The sequence below is a fragment of the Pseudophryne corroboree genome, chromosome 10 (genome assembly GCF_028390025.1).
Source record: "Pseudophryne corroboree isolate aPseCor3 chromosome 10, aPseCor3.hap2, whole genome shotgun sequence".
NCBI classification, from domain to species: domain Eukaryota; kingdom Metazoa; phylum Chordata; class Amphibia; order Anura; family Myobatrachidae; genus Pseudophryne; species Pseudophryne corroboree.
Genome location: NC_086453.1, coordinates 76,997,753 through 77,015,038, shown reverse-complemented (window position 1 = coordinate 77,015,038; position 17,286 = coordinate 76,997,753). Strand labels below are relative to the sequence as shown.

At 45.9% G+C, this 17,286-nt stretch overlaps 1 protein-coding gene across 2 annotated transcripts in view; it reads right to left on the bottom strand.

Moving 5' to 3' along the window:
- Positions 1-17,286, bottom strand: part of LOC134966062 (carcinoembryonic antigen-related cell adhesion molecule 1-like) — a 78,865-nt gene that overhangs the window by 35,379 nt on the left and 26,200 nt on the right. For both annotated transcript variants that reach the window (XR_010188578.1, XM_063942527.1), the window contains exons 6-7: positions 13,545-13,793; positions 9,545-9,874 (exon numbers count right to left, since the gene is read on the bottom strand). Coding sequence is in view for 1 of the 2 variants with exons in the window: in XM_063942527.1 (XP_063798597.1) it covers positions 9,545-9,874; positions 13,545-13,793 (579 nt within the window). In the remaining variant the exon portion in view is untranslated. The remainder of the gene's footprint in view (positions 1-9,544; positions 9,875-13,544; positions 13,794-17,286) is intronic.

Sequence of the window (17,286 nt, the reverse complement as noted above, 5' to 3'; positions counted from 1 at the left end):
GGATAGGCATGCACGGATCCATGACATCCGTGCATGTTTATCAGTGGGAAGGGGATGGGAAAGTGTTTATTTTTTGTAAAAAAATTGCGTGGGGTCCCCCCTCCTGAGCAAAACCAGCCTCGGGCTCTTTGAGCCGGTCCTGGTTGCAAAAATATGGGGGGGAAAATGAGAGGGGTTCCCCCATATTTAAACAACCAGCACCGGGCTCTGCACCTGGTCCTGGTTCCAAAAATACGGGGGACAAAAAGCGTAGGGGTCCCCCGTATTTCTGAAACCAGCATTGGGCTCCACTAGCCAGATACATAATGCCACAGCCGGGGGACACTTTTATATAGCTCCCGGCGGCCCTGGCATTACATAACCAACTAGTCACCCCTGGCCGGGGTACCCTGGAGGAGTGGGGACCCCTTCAATCAAGGGGTCCCCCCCTCCAGCCACCTAAGGACCAGGGGTGAAGCCCGAGGCTGTCCCCCCCATCCAAGGGCTGCGGATGGGAGGCTGATAGCCGTTGTGTAAAAAAATGAATATTGTTTTTAGTAGCAGTACTACAAGTCCCAGCAAGCCTCCCCCGCAAGCTGGTACTTGGAGAACCACAAGTACCAGCATGCGGAGGAAAACCGGGCCCGCTGGTACCTGTAGTACTACTACTAAAAAAATACCCCAATAAAAACAAAAAAGACACGCACCTTGAAAGTATAACTTTAATGCATACTGTGACAAGAACACTGGGATAGTGTTTGAGGGCAGGTATATTTGTCCCAGGTTCTTGTCTTACATGTTTTAGAAAATGTTAACTTCTAGGAAAAATGCTTTTTGTTTTGTCTGAACCTTTTCAGTTTGCTGTAAAAGCTGGGTAAAGGCTCTGAGAGAGAGATAAGGCGAGTTCTAGACATTGGGCCCAGTTCGGGTCTTTGGCCTCACAGAGGGCTAATCAGGGTTTCAGCTGTGTAAGAGTGTTATAGTGCTTCTAACCTGATTAGTATAGGCAGACTGCCTGGAAAGGCTGGAGGATCTGTGTGTGAGAGACACGCTTTCTGATGCAAGTAAGCTATACAGTATGTACTGAAGAACTCTGTGTTTTGTTTAGTGACAGTTAGGAATATCTTATGTTTAGTTAGTGCCGGACAGGCAAGGTATTTTTATTTTTGGGTTTTGTTTTATTTTCTGTTTCAATAAAACTGGCCGGGGTCAGTTGTACCAGAAACTGGACTTGTGTTGTTCCTCAGCTGCTGCGTGCGGCCATATTCCCCAGGAAAAGGCGCCTTGCACCCCTACAGTGTTACAACTTGGTGGAGAATGCGAGCACACCGTTCTGCGCATAAGTGAAAGCAGCAGCTTTGTGAGGCCTGCAGAAAACGGTGGTTTATGCAGATACAGCCCAGTGTGAAGTTACTGAGACTCACCCCTGAGGGTTTGATATGTCCTGGGTGAAAGCAGCTACAAAGCCGCCTGAAAAATCTGTCGACATGGAGGATCTGCTTAAAGCCTTGCTGCAAGCTACAGCGGCTCAGCAGGAGGCCAACCGACAGCAGCAGGTGGCAATGGAAGAAAATTGGAGACTACAGCAGGAGGCCAACAGACAGCAGCAGGTGGCAATGGAGGAAAATATAAGACAGCAGCAGGTGGCAATGGAGGAAAATAAGAGACAACAGCAGGCAGTTGTTGATGAACTTTACAGGCAACAGCGTCAGGATAGACAGGCCTTAACAGAAGTGGTGCAGAGCCTTGCAGCCCGGATTGGAGATGTGGCCGTCATTGCTCCGACCAGCTCTAGTTCTATACGGGCCAGTCACTTCCTGCAGAAAATGACAGAGGCTGATGATGTGGAGGCCTACTTGACCACGTTTGAAAGGACTGCAGAGCGTGAGAACTGGCCAAAAGCACAGTGGGCCAGTCTGCTGGCACCTTTCCTGTCAGGTGAGCCCCAAAAAGCTTACTTTGATTTAAGCCCTGCTGAGGCTCGGGACTATGATAAACTAAAGACTGAGATCCTGACCCGCCTGGGAGTCACGCTGTCAGTACGAGCACAACGGGTGCACCGTTGGCTGTACGCCATGGAGAAGCCTCCGCGCTCCCAGATGCACGACCTTATTCAGCTAACAAAAAAATGGCTACAGCCAGAGACATTAACTGGTCCCCAGATGGTGGAAAGAGTCGTCATGGACCGCTACTTGAGATCTTTGCCCATGGTCCTGCGCAAGTGGGTGAGCCATGGAAACCCGGGTACTGCTGACCAATTAGTGGACATGGTAGAGAGGTATTTGGCAGCAGAGGAACTACTGATGACCACCCAGCAACCCATAGATCCTCGACAGCGCCCTTTAGTAAAGACTGGTAAGACTGTTCCGTGGGAAAACGTTGCTGGGCGGTTAAGAGAACGCAGGGCTGGAGAGACTGTAAACACTGGCCCTGGAGACAGGCCAATGGGGCTAGAACGGTCTATGCTGCCCAAACGGGTTGATAATCGTGTGGTTAAATGTTTTAGGTGTGGTATGCCAGGTCATGTTATTGCCAATTGCCCAGTCACGCAAGAACCCATGCAATGTGATGCTGCCTTTGAATGTCGCAGAATGTCTTTCTTTGCTAGGTTAGCCTGTACTGTGGTACCTTCACCTGAGCTGGAAAAACAAATGTGTGATGTGTTCTTAGAGGGTAACCGGGTAGAGGCCTTGCTAGATTCAGGAAGTTTAGTTACCCTCGTGAAAGCTGGGTTAGTGAACCCCTTAAAGGTCCAGCAAATACCTATTGGGGTAACTTGCATACATGGGGATACCCAACATTATGCCACTGCTGAGGTGAATATAGAAACTTGTTGTGGGTCAGCAATGGTTAAAGTGGGACTGGTCCCTACCTTGGTGCATGAGGCCATAATAGGGAGGGATTTTCCTCATTTTTGGAAACTGTGGGAATCACGGTTATCAACAGATGTGAGAAGTAAAAAGCCAGTTGATAATACCGGTGATTTTATGGATGTACGTGGGTCTTCGGAACTTTCTGGCCCTTTGCCTTTTGCTAGTTTGGCTGGGGAAGTGACAGATGGGGAGTCCAGTGAGGACCCTCTTGCCGGGAACAGAGACATAGTAGTTAGAACTGAAAGCGTGTCTGACCTGGAGGTAAAGAAGGATCTGTTTGCGTCTGAACAGTTAAAGGATCCTACCTTAATAAAGGCTAGAGAGAATGTTAAGATTGTTAATGGGGAACCTGTGGTACCAGGTGACAGGGTTACGTATCCCCACATGGCCATCTGTAATGAGCTCTTGTACCACATTGTCAAAAGGGGTGAGGATGTGGTGGAACAGCTGGTAGTTCCCCAGCCTTATCGGAGAACGGTACTAGATTTAGCTCATAGTCACGTTACCGCAGGACATTTAGGGGCAGAAAAAACCACTGAAAGAGTTTTACAAAGGTTCTTTTGGCCAGGGGTTTATAAAGAAGTGTCTGAATATTGTTCTTCCTGTCCTGAATGCCAGTATCATGCCCCTAGACCCCATTTCAGGAGCCCACTAGTTCCCATGCCTATTATAGAGGTCCCGTTTGACAGAATAGCCATGGATCTCGTGGGGCCCTTGTTAAAGTCTGCTCGGGGCCATCAGTATATCCTGGTAATTATGGACTATGCCACTCGATATCCAGAGGCTGTCCCTTTACGCACTATCACAACCAAGGCGATAGCTAGGGAGCTGGTGCAGGTATTTAGTAGAGTGGGAATACCAAAAGAAATTTTGACTGACCAAGGTACTCCATTTATGTCAAGGATCATGAAAGAGTTGTGCAAGTTATTTAAGGTCACTCACCTCAGGACGTCCATCTACCATCCCCAAACTGACGGGTTGGTGGAAAGGTTTAATAAAACATTAAAAAGTATGTTAAAAAAGGTTGTTGAGAGAGATGGGAAAAACTGGGATTGTTTGTTGCCCTACTTGTTAATGGCCATCAGAGAAGTTCCTCAGTCCTCTACGGGGTTTTCTCCATTTGATTTGTTGTATGGTAGACACCCCAGAGGGCTGTTGGATATTGCCAAAGAGACGTGGGAAGGACAGCCCACTCCTTATAGAAGCGTTATTGAGCATGTAACACAAATGCAGGATAGGATTGCAGCCGTGGTACCTGTTGTCAGAGAGCACATGGAACAGGCCCAAAGTGCTCAACAGAGGGTCTATAACCGGAGTGCCAAGATACGGGAATTTGCTCCTGGCGATAGAGTTCTTGTTTTGGTACCCACTGTGGAAAGCAAATTCCTAGCTAAATGGCAGGGTCCATTTGAGATTAGGGAAAAAGTGAATGAGGTTAATTACAAAGTATACCAGCCGGGAAAGAGAAAACCCGAACAGATCTACCATGTTAACTTAATCAAACCCTGGAAAGATAGGTTGTCTCTGTCAGCGGAGCCTTGCCCTTCGGTGTCTTCACCCCGGTTGCTTCCCGCAGTGAAGGTGTCAGAGACATTATCAGCTGATCAGAACAATCAGGTTAAAGAATTTCTCAGCCAAAATAGGGAGGTATTTTCAGAGCTGCCTGGCCGAACGACCATAATAAAACATGACATTGTCACAGAACCAGGGGTCAGGGTTCATTTAAAGCCATATAGGATTCCTGAAGCTCAGCGAGAAGCTATTTCTAAGGAAGTTAAAACCATGTTAGAACTGGGAGTCATAGAGGAGTCTAACAGTGAGTGGTCCAGTCCCATAGTGCTCATCCCGAAGCCCGACGGTAGCATACGCTTCTGTAATGACTTTCGTAAGTTAAATGAGGTGTCCAAGTTTGACGCATACCCCATGCCCCGTGTGGATGAGCTTGTAGAAAGGCTGGGAACAGCCAGGTTTCTCACCACATTGGACCTGACCAAAGGTTACTGGCAAATACCTTTATCTGATAGCGCCAAAGAAAAAACAGCCTTTTCGGTTCCGGAGGGGCTGTACCAGTATAAGATGTTACCCTTTGGGTTGCATGGGGCTCCAGCAACCTTTCAACGGGCGATGGATAAAATTTTGAGGCCCCATAGAAAATATGCAGCTGCCTATTTGGATGATGTGGTAATTCACAGTACAGACTGGGGGTCCCATTTGGTTAAAGTACAAGCAGTACTGGACTCAATCAGAGAGGCAGGGTTAACTGCTAACCCAAAGAAGTGCTGCCTCGCAATGGAGGAGGTCAAATACTTGGGCTTCACCATAGGCAGAGGTCTGATTAGGCCCCAATTGAATAAAGTTGATGCTATTCAAAACTGGCCTCGTCCAGTGAATAAAAAACAGGTAAGGGCTTTTTTGGGAATTACTGGGTACTATAGACGGTTTATTCCTAATTTTGCGACCACAGTGGTGCCGTTGTCAGACCTTACCAAAGGGAAGCAGTCAAATGTGGTGAAATGGAACCCTGATGCAGAAAAGGCGTTCCAAGCGTTAAAAGTGGCTTTGTGTTCACAACCGGTGTTGATAACACCAGATTTTTCAAAAGAATTTGTGGTACAGACAGATGCCTCAGAGGTAGGGATAGGTGCTGTGCTGTCCCAAACCAGAGATGGGGACGAACACCCTATCATTTATTTGAGTAGGAAACTCAATGAGCATGAAAAAAGGTATGCCATTGTGGAAAAGGAGGCTTTGGCCATTAAGTGGGCACTAGATACCTTGAGGTATTACCTCTTGGGTAGACAATTCAGACTAGTGACGGACCATGCCCCTTTAAAATGGATGTATGTAAATAGAGGCAAGAATGCTCGTGTAACTAGATGGTTTCTAGCGTTGCAGGACTTTAAGTTTACTGTCGAACATAGACCGGGAACACAATTGGCCAACGCAGATGCATTGTCTCGCATCTTCTGTTTGGGGGCTACAAGTGTTCCGGCCCCTAGGTCGAAACAGGGGAGGGGGATATGTGACAAGAACACTGGGATAGTGTTTGAGGGCAGGTATATTTGTCCCAGGTTCTTGTCTTACATGTTTTAGAAAATGTTAACTTCTAGGAAAAATGCTTTTTGTTTTGTCTGAACCTTTTCAGTTTGCTGTAAAAGCTGGGTAAAGGCTCTGAGAGAGAGATAAGGCGAGTTCTAGACATTGGGCCCAGTTCGGGTCTTTGGCCTCACAGAGGGCTAATCAGGGTTTCAGCTGTGTAAGAGTGTTATAGTGCTTCTAACCTGATTAGTATAGGCAGACTGCCTGGGAAGGCTGGAGGATCTGTGTGTGAGAGACACGCTTTCTGATGCAAGTAAGCTATACAGTATGTACTGAAGAACTCTGTGTTTTGTTTAGTGACAGTTAGGAATATCTTATGTTTAGTTAGTGCCGGACAGGCAAGGTATTTTTATTTTTGGGTTTTGTTTTATTTTCTGTTTCAATAAAACTGGCCGGGGTCAGTTGTACCAGAAACTGGACTTGTGTTGTTCCTCAGCTGCTGCGTGCGGCCATATTCCCCAGGAAAAGGCGCCTTGCACCCCTACAGTGTTACAATACATATACACCTCCATATACACATACTTACCTTATGTTCACACGAGGGTCGGTCCTCTTCTCCATGTAGAATCCATGGGGTACCTGTGGAAAAAATTATACTCACATACTCCAGTGTAGAAGCCTCTTCTTGTAAGTAATTTGTAATCCAGGTACTTGTCAAAATAAAAAAACGGACACCCGACCTCGCACTGAAAGGGGCCCCATGTTTTCACATGGGACCCCTTTCCCCGAATGCCAGAAACCCCCTCTGACTTATGTCTAAGAGGGTTCCATCAGCCAATCAGGGAGCGCCACATTGTGGCACCCTCCTGATTGGCTGTGTGCTCCTGTACTGTATGACAGGCAGCACCCGGCAGTGTTACAATGTAGCGCCTATGCGCTCCATTGTAACCAATGGTGGGAACTTTGTGGTCAGCGGTGAGGTTACTTTCGGTCAACCGCTGACCACAAAGTTCTCACCATTGGTTACAATGGAGCGCATAGGCGCTACATTGTAACACTGCCGTGTGCCGCCTGTCATACAGTACAGGAGCACACAGACGATCAGGAGGATGCCACAACGTGGCGTTCCCTGATTGGCTGATGGAACCCTCTTAGACATAAGTCAGAGGGGGTTTCTGGCATTCGGGGAAAGGGGTCCCATGTGAAAACATGGGGCCCCTTTCAGTGCGAGGTCGGGTGTCCGTTTTTTTGTTTTGACAAGTACCTGGATTACAAATGGATTACAAGAAGAGGAGCCATCTACCCTGGATTTTGTGAGTATAATTTTTTCCACAGGTACACCATGGATTCTACATGGAGAAGAGGACCGACCCTCGTGTGAACATAAGGTAAGTATGTGTATATGGAGGTGTGTATGTATGCATTAAAGTTATACTTTCAAGGTGTGTGTCTCATGTTTTTATTGGGGTATTTTTTTAGTAGTAGTACTACAGGTACCAGCGGGCCCGGTTTTCCTCCGCATGCTGGTACTTGTGGTTCCCCAAGTACCAGCTTGTGGGGGAGGCTTGCTGGGACTTGTAGTACTGCTACTAAAAACAATGGCCCTCATTCCGAGTCGTTCGCTCGGTATTTTTCATCGCATCGCAGTGAAATTCCGCTTAGTGCGCATGCGCAATATTCGCACTGCGACTGCGCCAAGTATCTTTGCTATGAAGATAGTATTTTTACTCACGGCTTTTTCATCGCTCCGGCGATCGTAATGTGATTGACAGGAAATGGGTGTTACTGGGCGGAAACATGGCGTTTTATGGGCGTGTGGCTGAAAACGCTACCGTTTCCGGAAAAAACGCAGGAGTGGCCGGAGAAACGGGGGAGTGGTTGGGCGAACGCTGGGTGTGTTTGTGACGTCAAACCAGGAACGACAAGCACTGAACTGATCGCACAGGCAGAGTAAGTGTGGAGCTACTCTAAAACTGCTAAGTAGTTTGTGATCGCAATATTGCGAATACATCGGTCGCAATTTTAAGATGCTAAGATACACTCCCAGTAGGCGGCGGCTTAGCGTGTGTAACTCTGCTAAATTCGCCTTGCGACCGATCAACTCGGAATGAGGGCCAATATTCATTTTTTTACACAATGGCTATCAGCCTCCCATCCGCAGCCCTTGGATGGGGGGGACAGCCTCGGGCTTCACCCCTGGTCCTTGGGTGGCTGGAGGGGGGGGGACCCCTTGATTGAAGGGGTCCCCACTCCTCCAGGGTACCCCGGCCAGGGGTGACTAGTTGGTTATGTAATGCCAGGGCCGCCGGGAGCTATATAAAAGTGTCCCCTGGCTGTGGCATTATGTATCTGGCTAGTGGAGCCCGGTGCTGGTTTCAGAAATACGGGGGACCCCTACGCTTTTTGTCCCCCGTATTTTTGGAACCAGGACCAGGCGCAGAGCCCGGTGCTGGTTGTTTAAATATGGGGGAACCTCTATCATTTTTTTCCCCATATTTTTGCAACCAGGATCGGCTCAAAGAGCCCGAGGCTGGTTTGGCTTAGGAGGGGGAACCCCACGCAATTTTTTTTTTTATTTTAACCATGTTTTTTTTTTTTTTACAAGGTGCACAATGAAGCCCAGCACGGATCTCTCAGATCCAGCCGAGATTCATTGTATGAAAGTCGGCAGTTTTTTACAAGTCACTCACGTAAAACACTGCCTAAAACAACGAATGACATCGACATCGGTAAACCCGAAAATGCAGAATACGGCAGCTTAGTAAATTAGTCGTACTAAATTCAAAAAGTTGCATATTTACACTTTCGATGTCATTCGTGATTGAACTTTGACCTCAAACGGGAAAATACGATTTTTAGTAAATATACCCCACTGATTCCTTAGATTACGTCAATGTTTTGGAGTGTGGCTCCTTTATGAAGACTTGACAAAGGAGCCATGCTTTGAGATGTTGATGTAAGCTAAGGAATCAGTGTTTTCTTTATGCATGCTGATAGACTCCACGAGTGCCATCCTTCTCTATGGACTATATATCAGTTCCGGGCCCCACAATTTCTGATGGCAGCCCTGCATGCTACTTTAATGCCCATATAAAACATGTTCACTAGTCATAACAACAGAGATTAAAAAAAAAAGTAATGCTTACAAATATTCTAAAACGTAGGGTAGTGTGTCTCTAAGGGCCTGGTTACCTATCTTTTCCTAACTATCAGCAACTTCAGTTTCTGTGGGCATGAGCGGAATATTGCATCTGATGGCACTCTAGCCTATCTTGCCCAGAAGAGTAGATCAGCTGCATTTTCAGACCATTCCTCAGACTGGGGAATGCGAAGAAGAGGCCCCTGCTCTGGTATTTTGATGACAGAATGGGAGTACAGGGGGGTGTCCAGCATTGCAAGGCCAAGCTCATCTCCACCAAGCACACTCATCTCCACCAAGCACACTCATCCCCGCCAAGCACACTCATCTCCACCAAGCACACTCATCTCCACCAAGCACTCTCATCTCCACCAAGCACTCTCATCTCTGCCAAGCACAGTCATCTCCAGGTGCACATACTTTGAACCCAGTGCAGCTTCGCCATTGACTATGGAGTACATATGATAAGATAATTTAAATTGTTTGATGCCCCTCAAAAATGAAGGTGACTTACCTTTTGCTGCCACATGGAGTGTGAAGATGAAGGTGGTGTTTCCAATTAAATTATTTGCTCTGCATTCATATTTTCCATTTTCATCTGCAGTCACATCAGTGATCTGGAGACTGGATGTATAGGCAGTGGAGATCACTATGACTCTACTTCCATTATTTATAACCGTGTGATTTGGATAGTACCAGGAGAACTCAGCAGGGAGGACCTTGTATGTGGGAGCACTGGCTCGGTTCTGGGGTCCAGCTGTCAGACTCACGTTCATTACTGCGGTTTGTCCCTCTGTCACTGTAGTATTTGCACTATTGTTATGTCCCGGGGACTGTGGAGGCTCTGATGAAATAAAATCAGAAAAACTATGCTAAGTCACCTCATATTGATTGCTCAACATAAGACTGCACAGCTCCAATTGGTGTATTCTAAAGCAATCAATTACATATTAGTTGCATGTCTTAAATGAAAACAAGTGTTGAATTAGTGTGTTGCATTTTGTGATTGGTCGATTATATACTCTCTGATTTGCACATGTATAATGCAAAGTGACATCTACAGCATTTACTTAGAGAAAAAAAAATGCAATAAAGTGAAAAGCAATATTCATGCACTGTTAAAGGAAGGATTCGTTCAATAAGACATACTGTAGTTATAACAAATCTGAGTGTGTTCTGTAACACCGATCTTTTATCCGATTGGTGTTATTAGTTGAAAGTACATAGAGGAGCTGATCCTGAGTTGCACACTGTGCGGCCGCATTAGCGTCTTTTGGCATAGTCGCAAGTGCGATATTATGCTAATACCAGTATAAGCCCTTTCCTGGTGTGCAAGCGTATGGCTGAGTGTGCAAGGGCTAAGACAGCCACTCTGTGCATCTATAGTCGCTATAATCCTGATTCAGGGGCAAATGCAGGATTTCTAGAGTAGCATTTCCATATGCTTAATTTTGTGTGGCCAGCCCATGGAAAGAAAAGCTGCTGTCACTGGCCATACATAACGGCTCAGTTTCATCCCTTATTCTGTATGTTATTGCCTCAGTTCTAGTAAAATTGTATTATACAATAAAGCTATTATGGTCATAACTTAAGACGCTTGTCTAGACAGGGTATTCTGGGCAACTGGAAATTACCATCCCTACACACACCTGCGTTTGACTATTAGATGAGCATGTCTTTAGGCTCAACCATAGGATGCACAACTGAAACTTGGACCAGCCCAATGCTAGGAGTAGAGTATGGTCTCCAATGTAAGTGGTTGAGTTCACAGCCACTTCTGCAACATGCCCACGACACTCCCATAACTCGACCATAAGACTGTACATCTCCATGAGTCTGATTAGCCACCTCCCAGTCATTGCCCAGAAACATCTAATACATTTCCAATACGTTTCACACACTATACCTCTTAATAAGCACTGCACCTCTGTGCGTTCATACTCTGAGACAAACGCGCTGTAAGAGAGTTTAGGGATTATCGTGCATGCACATTAGCAAAGAGTCACCAAACTACATTAATATCAGCGTTGTATGCGACTAAGAATCAAATTGTTATAAACTTGGCTCACATGACCTAACATAATATAAATTAAGAAAATGTTTCCAAGTAAGAGCATCAGCATATTCTTTCATAACATTTGTTCTCTATATACACATTTACGGAGATATATATTAAAAATATTTTTTCTAAATTAATGTGAAAAAGGGTGTTTTCACACCCTTTACATGTTATTTTAATATCACCAGAATGTATTAAAGGGTAATTGGATGAGAATTAGCAAAATTCTCCTTCAAACACTTAAATTCACATTCTAGATTGCATTTCCCATGCAACTGCCCGAATTTACAAAAAAAATAAAACCAATGGGAGAAGCCTGCTTTTAGTGGGTGGAGAGGTAATATATCTATATAATCTGGTAAGGGACAGACCGTAGCTTATCTGTGAAAGAGGATAATCCACCGGAACTGCTGGGAGTGGAGTAAGCGTGAGAGTGGGACAGAACAGCAGACAGATATGGGGCTGGGTAGGACAGAGCAGGGTGTGGGACGGTACAGAGCAGCAGACAGAGTGCATGATGGAGTAGGACAGAGCAAAAGACAAAGATGGGGATGGATTGGGATATAGCAGTAGACAGAGATGGGGAGGGATGGGACAGAGCAAGGGTCAAGATGGTACAGAGCAGCAGACAGTAGAGCATTGACTGATGTACAAGCTTTGATAGAAATACAGCTACTGGGCAGATATTCTGGTGGCGTGTAATAATTGGTAGTTGGTAATTGGTGGAGTGTAGTAATTGGGTGAAAGGAAAAAATGGGAGAAGATGTTTGGGCTCACTAGGGGCTTTGGGGGAGATCTGTGACACGTGAGATAGTCATGTGTAATATGCCTTTCAGCGTAGGTTTTAAATCTATTTCACTTCTGTGTTAACATTAATTTGTGTCATCCACCCCATCCAGTAGTCACCACAGACGTAGCTGAAAGTTGTTCCATTTTGGCCCTCCTAACTTCTTGTAGCTAGTCTAGCAATGCATTCTGGGCGAAAGAAGCTGTGGGTAGCCATTTCTACTTCTCACATGGTCTTAGGCAGACATACTTTACATGGGTCCAACCTGGTATAGCATTAGACGGTGAGTTTTTGAGTAACTGTGCCATCACAGACCTGGTTAGTCAGTCATGTATGTTAGCTGTACTAGTTGCACTGTGGCCTATTCTTTGCACATGTAGTGTTATGTTTGCATACTCCATGTTATGTACTGTATATGTTTGCCTTGCTTTTATTTCACATGCATATTGTAATTGCATCTTTTTGTTTACATTTACAGTTTTACCGCATATGCACATACGCAATTCCTTTGCTAAATAATAAACACCATTCTTCAGACATCATACCTGAGTGGGATTATTGAAAAGTAAAGGTGGTTATACCGTATGCTTGGAAGCTGCTGAAGAGGCTTAGCAAAAGGCTGACAATGAGTTTCTGTCTATAAACCCAGATAGCAGTGGGCAGAGGAAGATGCGTCACATATCACAGTGACACCCAGTGCGGCGGTGCAATAAAAGGGTGGGGCTTCACATGAAGGGGCATGGCTTCACAGGAGGGGGTGTGGCTTCATGTCCCAATGGCCGTTTTTCATCACTCCGGGGGTTCTGGGAGATGCGGGCTGCAACCCCAGGGAGTGGTGTTACTGCAGTGCCGGCTCCTACACAGTGACAGGAGCCGAGTGCTGCACATGTTACAGTGCAGCACCTGGCTCCTGTTACTTAGCAGAAGATGGCATTTTGGTGTCACCCCCATGTGACACCACTGGGTGGAGGGGCAGTAGGATGTGGAACGTTAGGCAGATAGGTCATGTGCAATGGACCTTTAACTCAGGGATTAAGAGTGGGCATTACATGTGTCACATTTTGTATCTCATTGGTAAGGCATGAACCTGGGGTCAGTTATTCTTTCCAATGACAGTAAGATTGAATTATTATAGTGCATGACTTAGTTTTCTTCCTCACTGCTCTTGTACTATGGCATACTTACCTACTCTCCCAAATTGGCCGAGAGGCTCCCGAAAATCGGGTGGCTCTTCCAGCCCCCGGAAGAGAGGGCAAGTCTCCCGGCCAGCCGACACCTGTCCGCACCTCCCCCGCAGCTGCACACAAGGTCCCGCAGATGGGGGCAGATGACGTGATTTGTGGTGAATTGTGTCATCATGGCCCCGCTCCCTACCTCCCAATACATGTAATAGCAGCATTGTGTAGTGGGGGCGGGTACGCAATGACACAATTTTATGGCCATGTCCCCGATCTGCCCCTACCTAGCACCACCCCTCCTCCGATATGCCCTCAATATTCTGAGCCACACCCCTGCCATGCTAAGCTGGCTGCCTCCTCCCGGAAGAGGCAGCCAGAATATCGGCAAGTATGTACTATGGTAATATCACAGACTCTCTCCAGGTGGCTCAGCTACATAAAGGAGCAGTTTCAGAAATACATTATTATTATTGTTATGAGTATATCTTACCTAATGGCAATGTACAGCTTGAGGTTCTCCCCAGCTGATCCCCATTGCAGGTCAGATTTGACCCTTGAACATTAGTCAATGAAGTCACATTCCTTATCACTTTGTCATGGTTGGTCTCTGTTTCGTTATCAAATATCATGGTCACGTTGGCTACAGGTTGTCCTCCCGGCCAGGAGCAGGAAAGCTGGAGTATCTGGAGTCTTTGACCATAAGGTTGTGCAAGACATTGAATGTTTCCTTCTGGGCTCCCTGTGAAATGAAATTAATAAAAGTAATCATGAAGTGTATTGAGAATTACATATATTATTTAACATACTGCATTATTAAATAGCTGTACCAGGGCTCAGGGGTGTGCATTGTACATTATATTGGAAGACCTAATTGAGCCCCTAAATGATATCTGCTGTCCTCCATCCACTTTATGGTAGTATAAAAATGCTGATTCTATCAGTAAAATTCACTATGTGAAATCGCCCATTCACTCTTGTTAATTAGTGATGTTTTGATACTTTTACACTCAATATTTAGAGTAATGCTTTTTAGCTGCAGATCATTTACTTGTAATGATACACTCAGCTAATCCAGCTGCAGAAGATTTTCAGTTTAAATGTCACCAGCATAACACTACTATAATACTGTAGATGCTTATAACCTCCAACTGAATAAGGATTAAACTGATTGCCTTGGTTTGGAATGCCACCTGGGTAGTATAGTCTTCTCTGACCTGGTGCAAGACCTTAATCCATACCTCCCAACATGACCCTCTCCAGGAGGCAGGGCCGGCCCGAGCTTAATTTTTTTGGTAAGCGAATTTAGAATTTAGCGCCCCTTGATGGGATCAAATTTTAAAAGAGGTGTGGTCTCACAAGGAAGGGGCGTGGCCACACAATAGTACCCCCAGGGGTCCAGGGAGATTGTCAGTGACAGGGAGAAAGTGCGTGACTGAGTGGCAGAGGTGATGGAGATAGTGGGTGACTGAGGAGGCTGGGGTCACAGGGAGATAGTGGGTGCCATGTGCCCACAGTGCTAGATATGCCCCCAAAGTGCCACATATGACCCCACAGTGTCACATATGCCCCCACAGTGCCAGATACAGATATGCCCCCACAGTGCCATGTACCCACAATGCCAGATATGCCCCCAGAGTGCCACATATGCCCCCAGATTGCCAGATATGCCCCCACAGTGCCATGTGCCCACAGTGCTAGCTATGCCCCCACAGTGCCAGATATGCCCCCACAGTGCCAGATACAGATATGCCCCCACAGTGCCATGTGCCCACAATGCCAGATATGCCCCCAGAGTGCCACATATGCCCCCAGATTGCCAGATATGCCCGCACAGTGCTAGATATGACCCCACAGTGTCATGTGCCCACAGTGCTAGCTATGCCCCCAGAGTGCCACATATGACCCCACAGTGCCAGATATGCCCCCACAGTGCCATGTGCCCACAGTGCTAGCTATAACCCCACAGTGCCACATATGCCCACAATGCCAGATATGCCCCCACAGTGCCACATATGCCCACAATGCCATATATGCCCCCATAGTGCTGCTCAATGTTTTTTGGATGTGTGGAGAGCGCAGCGCGCACCTCTCTTGCCTGCCGCTCTGCCCCTCAGTCTGGTCTCCGGCGGTGACGGCAGCGTGTATATCTCAAATCAGGCGCCGGTCGGTGAGCTCTGATTGGCTAACGAACCGGCACCTGATTTGAGCTATAAACTCCGCCATCACTGACGGAGACCAGACCGAGGGTGCAGGGCGGCAGGCAGGAGAGGCGCGCACTGCGCTCTCCTCGCCTGTTGTGCCGGCGCCTTCAACAGTGTGGCGCCTTACCCGTGCGCGTAACATGCGTAACGGGCGGACCGGTCCTGCCAGGAGGGACACTATGCTCTGCCTCTGGACTTTTCTCTTAATGTATGATTGCCTACACCTGTGTTGAGCAGGTTACTGGATAAGAATGGTGTTTCACTACAGGTAATGGAAATCATACATTAAGAGGGAAGTCCAGGAGCAGAGCATTGTGTCCCTCTTGGAGAAGGTCATGTTGGGAGGTATGCTTAATCTACTTCTCAAATGTGAAGCTGTGACTTTTGGCAATGATTATATTACCTAAAGGCATGTGTAATATCCTGCTTCATCTCTCCTACTGTCCCTGTCTTGTCCTATGTCCACTCATTCCATACCATTGAAGCTACTATGCAGACCAGCCACATTCACACAATTACCACTGCAGAAAGAGCAAGACCACTAAATATAAACATTTCAGTCATGTGAATCTCTTTGGAACCAATTATCTATCTAGATGAGGACAGCTGAGACTCTAGGTGAGATGTAGTAAGCCTTGGAGAGTGATAAATTGGAGAGAGCGGGATAAAGTACCGCTAACTAGCTCCTAACTTTCATGTTACAGGCTGTGTTTGAAAAATGAAAGTAGCTGGCTGGTTTTTAGCTTATCTCCTTCGAAGGCTTAGTACATCTGCCTCTATATATTGTGCTTCTTTGGCAAATGTGTTTTTTTTTTCCAATTGGTTTTAGAAACTTTGTTAATAAAAGCTTCAGCCCAATCTGAAATCACAGGTTGATGGCAATTCCCAATCGGGTTCTTCTATCAATGGTAATTCAATTCAAAGTGAATTGAACAGCGCCGGGAGTTTGCTCCCAGGGCTTTTCAATTCAACGCAATGTTAAGTCGGCAAATGCCTGTTCTCCCGGACTAAACAGGGTGTTTTATCGGGAGAACGGCATTCTCCAACTTAACTGCCCAGCGCAATGCTGTTTCTATCGGGACCCCCGGGGTGCGATAAGAAATCCCGTCAGTGGAGGTCACTCTGCAGTGAATTGAATAGCCCCGGGAGCAAACTCCCGGCGCTGCTCAATTTGCTTTGAATTGAATTCCCCAATGTCCTCTCAACTAGAGTTACCAATTCCTTTCAATACTGACACAAATACATGTCACAGGTTCTGTATCTAATATAACAAATCAAAACTGCAGTATGATACAAAAACAATTCTTATTAACCACCATCCGCAAATATTTCACTTTTAGTAACTGTTGTGATTGAGAAGTACCAGAATTACCAAAATGCCCCAACTATTAAATCACATTCAGACTATACCAGTCTCTAAGAACATACTGTAGCAGCCATTCAATAAGCCATTCATATAGCCCTAGGAGTAGATTAACTAAAGCTTTTAAATACAGACTAGTGGGGGTGTTGCCCATACCAGCCAATCAGATTCTAGCTATCATTTATCTGAAAATGATAGACAGAATCTGATAGGTTGCTATTGGCATCACCACTACTTGTCTGATTTAGAAGCTTTAAAAAATCTACCCCTAGAGCCAAGTTTGTTAGTTTTTATCATGTGATTTACCTTTCCAAACTAATGACATTTATGTCTATTGTAAAAAATAAATACAAAATGAAACTACTGCATTATTAGAGATAGGCAAGTTGTGGTAGAAGAAAGAAATGTGAAGTTTTGATACCACAGTCTGCATGAATGACTTTTGCTTTGCCTTGGAATGGTAAATCTGCTGATGTATAATCTATAAATACTATAAAGCTGGGGGAACAACAGTGTCCTTTCACAATGGTTTGTGGTTCTGGTGAGATAATGGAGTACAGAGGGAGGCAAAAATAATGAGAGGAATTTCACATGGAACATTTAAGGAGAAATGTGTCAAATTCTGAGCCCTAATGAGGAATACGGTGAATCATCTGCCAAACGGTTCT